The 4405-nt window shown below is 54.5% G+C and overlaps 1 protein-coding gene across 1 annotated transcript; it reads right to left on the bottom strand.

The window, feature by feature from the left end:
• Positions 1–2517: 2517 nt before the first annotated feature.
• On the bottom strand, positions 2518–4153 carry LOC125521055 (protein IRX15-LIKE-like). Its single transcript, XM_048686116.1, has 2 exons — positions 3113–4153; positions 2518–3004 (listed from the first exon to the last, which is right to left on the bottom strand). The coding sequence occupies exons 1-2, from the start codon at positions 3856–3858 to the stop codon at positions 2725–2727; spliced, it is 1026 nt and encodes a 341-aa protein (XP_048542073.1). The 5' UTR covers positions 3859–4153; the 3' UTR covers positions 2518–2724.
• Positions 4154–4405: the final 252 nt, after the last annotated feature.

The raw sequence follows: 4405 nt of genomic DNA on the forward strand, positions 1-4405 counted from the left end.
AATGGGTGCCACGTTGGATGATAAATCAGACTCGAACCTTCCAATCTGAATGATTGTGGGCGTTTTGAGGGTCTGTGTTGGAGATATCCTCAATACGGGAAAGCATCACGTGCTCCAAAGACTCATAGGTGTCCTCCCATCTTAAAAAAATGAATTTAAATTCCACAAACATGTAAAATAAAAAAATGTTGGTTTTGTCATTTTTATTTCCCTATGTATGTTTCCAATTTATATTTGACATTTTAGGGATTGTAGCCACGTGTCTAATGAACATTCACCTTTTAAAAAAATTGAAACATTTCACTTAACTTTTATTTTAACATTAAACCATGTGAGTATAGCGAATACTATATATTCTCCCGTCATCACACTGGAAAAGTTGATGGCCTCCCGAATAGTGAACTTTTTCACGGATCCTTTTCCTTTCTGAGAGCTGCTTAGATGTTCAAATTAGTTGAAATTTAGTACAGACCTCACACTCTAACACATCTTTCATGTATAAAAATAGATATTTTTTTTTTGAATTTTTCTAGTATTTCTTTTGATTTTACTGTTCATGCGCATAAGCAGATGAGCTCGGGAGCCATTTAGCCGCTCTCTCGATGAATTGATTATTTCTGAAAGAGGAATTTTCTATTGTTGATTATAAATTGGATAATTAATATCCCCCTAAAATGGGATAATTAATATTATACCGAATAGGATCTTGTTTTGGCATGGCAATACGTGTCTCATTTATATCATAAAGATCAAAGTACAAATCACGTAAGGACCAACGTGACAAAACTGAAAATATAGCAGAACATCTATGAATAGACCCAGAGAAATTTATATTCTACCGATCAAATACAGGGATTAGTACGACAAATGAGTAGACATCAAGCGAGGACTCTCTGCACGTACGTACATGTGGAAGGATTAGGGTATGTGTTGCTTAGTGGACAAATTTACCCTGCCAAATCTTACCTAATTTTTTTGTCAACAAAGGTTTGGCCAGCCAATGGTTGGCAAAACTTGGCAACGCATACGACGGCATGAACCAAACATACTTGGATGCATACACAACCGACCAAAGTCACACGGATCAAACAAATGAGCGGCTCGATCAAACCATATCATATCATACACATGGGATTCAACTCAGGATGCCGACTGCCGAACCTTGCTGGCTAGTCAGAAGAAGGAAGTTTCTGCTGAGCGGTTGCATGTCATGCATCGTTGGTGCCATGGATACACAATTGGAAACGCCAAACCTTCGTCGATCGTGCTTCGCCGATCAGACATTTTATATTGGTGAGGTTACATGGCGTGCGATTCCCGCGTGACCTGGAGGTTCGCCAGGCGGACTGACAGTGAGATGGCACCGACGGTACAGCATCCGATCCGACGTGCGTTGTTGGACCGCCGGAGCAGACGAGACCAGCAGCATACAACGATCCTCCCGTGCTCGCATCATACGTATCTGCCTTAATGCGTCCGGCCGATCTAGCAAGCTCAGGTTTCCCAAACTGAAGAAGAGGACAGTGGTTAGCTACATCGCACTCGGAAGCCGACGCCCCGCTCGGTTTGGCGGGAACCTGTTCTCCTTTTCTTCGCTTCATTTCGTAACTCGTCCTAGACGTGACATCGCGCATCTGCTCTCCTGAATGGGCAATGGCGTCCAATGCTCTTTTTATTTTCTGGCGGCCAGGTTTTTATCGTGTTGAGGTGATGCATACTTGTGTGTTTTTTTCTAATGAAAAGGCGCACATATGTTTCAGGAACAAAGCAACCAACACGTAGACACAATATACATAGCTAGAATGCTGCAGATTTCCAATCGAAACCTTAAACACAACAGGAGAAACAATGGTTAAGCTAGACCGGGCTGTGAACTGGGACCATCATCTGAAAGATTGTGTGCTTGGAATTTTCTGAAGATTCACAGCATGTGAACCTCCAAGATCGGGTGCACCACAACACCCTGTGTACAAGACGTTTGGCATCTCCGTCCATCAGCCCCGACCGAAGCAGACAGAAAACCACAGCGATTTCAGGCGATGCAGGCCCAGGATCCCTCTCTCTATCCGTGGTGCCAGCCAGCCAGCCAATACGCCCACTGCCGCCGTGCGTGTCACCGCTGCACGGCTGCCGGCCGATCACCATCCGCCCGCGTGACACACCTGCCCCCACGGGCCGGCAGCGCCTCGCGTACACTGTCCGCGTCAGCAGTTGGCTCCCCGTCACGAGTCACGACCATGTCGACGGCCGTGCTGCATCAGTAATGGCAGCACCGTGCCACCGGTCGCCACTCCCATCTCCGTGCTGCCGACTAGACCGGGCCGCCATGCGATCAATGCAATTCAATCCAAGACACCACTGCCCATCACATTTTGGGGGCAAAAATATACAGTAGTGCCCTCCGGTGTTAATCATTCCGGTTCACTTCTTGTCTTGTGCACATGCGACGTGAAAAACCGACGACGCGGAATAAATTCATAATAGAATATACACTGAGAAAAGGAGCAACGGAGGCCATGGCGTGAGCTGTGAGCACAGCAATTCATTCCTCTCATCACCGATTTTTACAGCTTGGTCGAGCTTTCACAGGCGCCCTTTTTTCACCACATGCCGACATCATCATTGGCTATCAGACGACGGTAAAAAAGACACCACTAGGAGAGAGAGAAGGGATGGGTTACCGGAGTAAAAAAAAGAGAAAAGGAAAACAAATCTCTCTCTAATCTACTGCGCGGCGGTGTCGGTGGCGGCGGCGGCGCGGCCGCAGAAGGCGTCCCGGCGGACGGCGCGGCCGCCGCGGATGACGAAGTGGGCGAGCGACCGCGTGCTGCTCGCCGGCACGCGGTTCTCCTCGCACAGGAACTCCCTGGAGCACGCCCGCTCCACCTCCCGCTCGTAGTCGTGCACCAGCACGTCCGTCGCCGCGCCCTCCTCCTTCCGCGCCCGCGCCAGCACGCCCGCCGTGAATATCGCCGACATCCGCCCCGGCGACGACGCCGTGTACCTGCCACCATCATTCAAAACCCGACGAGATTCAGTCAGGGCCCTGCTTCCTCTGCTCGAGCGAGAAATCTGATCCCCAAAAAACGAAAATTGGATCTTGGATGCCTACCCGCGCGGGCCGTCGACGAGGATGACGTCCCAGGCGACGTCGTAGAGCTGGTTGGGGAGGTCGTTGATGGCGAGGCGGCAGTCGGAGAAGAGGAGGTTCTGGACGGGGCGGCACTCGGCGGCGCGGGCGGCGCGGGCGGCCTCGAGGAGGTCCGGGAACTCGCGGACGGTGGTGGTGTAGGCCACGTCGTAGGCCTCCAGCCCCGGGTGCCGCCCCTCCAGGTGGGACACGTACCACTGGTTCTCGTCCAGGAACACGGTGCGCCCGCCGTGGTTGAGCGCGCGCCACAGCGGCGTCTCCCCGCCCAGCCCGAACACCAGCAGGTTGCAGGGGGCCCGCCGCTTCAGCGCCGCCGCGATGGCGCGCACGTCCGCCGCCGGCATGCTCCCGGACGTGTTGCCGCCCACCGCCGCGTACTGCACCAGCGCGTCGAACACGTACGCCGGCAGCCCCGGCCCCGCCGCCTCATCCCCCTTCGCAGCCGCGGCCCTCCGCGCGCCCGCCGACACTGCGAGCCTGGCCCCCGAAGCCGACCCCGTGGCCCTCCGCCTGGCGCCGACGGCCGAGGACGCGTCGCGCGCGGCGGAGAGCAGCGAGGCGAGGGACACGCACGCGAAGCAGGCCAGGAAGACGAAGAGCCACAGCCGGCGCCGCCCCATCCACGGCGACCCCGACCCGCCGCCGGACGGCTTGTTGGACGAGGAGTGCACCAGCAGCACCTTCGGCCCGCCCCCCAGCCCCTTCATCCCCCGCCTGCCCCCCTCCCCGCCAACCAGCCGCCCGACCAAGAAACGCGGCGGCGATACGGATTGGACTGAAGAACGGCAATCTGAGGCGGCCGCCCGGATCGATCTGCTCCGGGTGACAGCGAGTGGGCTGGGATAGTTATGGGGAGGGAGGAGGCGGTGGCGGTGTGGGTGGGGGTGGAGGTGGAGGGGAAGCAATGCCGGTGGAGGAGGGAGGGGAGGGGATGGGTCTGCTCGGCCGGCCGCGGGTGGGCTGGGTCGGGTTGGTAGGTTGAAGGGGAAATCGATCCCGCCGGGGGTTGCGGTGGGTCTCGGGTCTGTTTCGTGTGTGTTTCTGGCAGTCCGGCCCCAAGGTCTCCACGGAGTCAAAGATTTGTAGTAACCCAAGTACTGTAGCGGGCGGCAGCAAAAATGAGTAGTCTTTCGGGTAACAATTTGGCATAAGTTGACCTGGGCTTTGTACATTGCAAGGTGTTGAGGCTCTCTTTGATTTGCAGGATTTTCAAATCGTAGGAATAGGAAAAGTATAGGGTTGGAGTGGCATGCA

Source organism: Triticum urartu, chromosome 7, assembly GCF_003073215.2.
Source record: "Triticum urartu cultivar G1812 chromosome 7, Tu2.1, whole genome shotgun sequence".
Taxonomy (NCBI): Eukaryota; Viridiplantae; Streptophyta; class Magnoliopsida; order Poales; family Poaceae; genus Triticum; species Triticum urartu.

What these genes read in the sequence shown, in the direction of transcription:
- LOC125521055 (XM_048686116.1), bottom strand. Translation starts at nt 3,858, where the DNA reads ATGAAGGGGCTGGGGGGCGGGCCGAAGGTGCTGCTGGTGCACTCCTCG. An exon ending in CTCGTCGACGGCCCGCGCGG is followed by an intron (nt 3,005 to 3,112) that starts GTAGGCATCCAA and finishes TGATGGTGGCAG; the next exon opens with GTACACGGCGTCGTCGCCGG.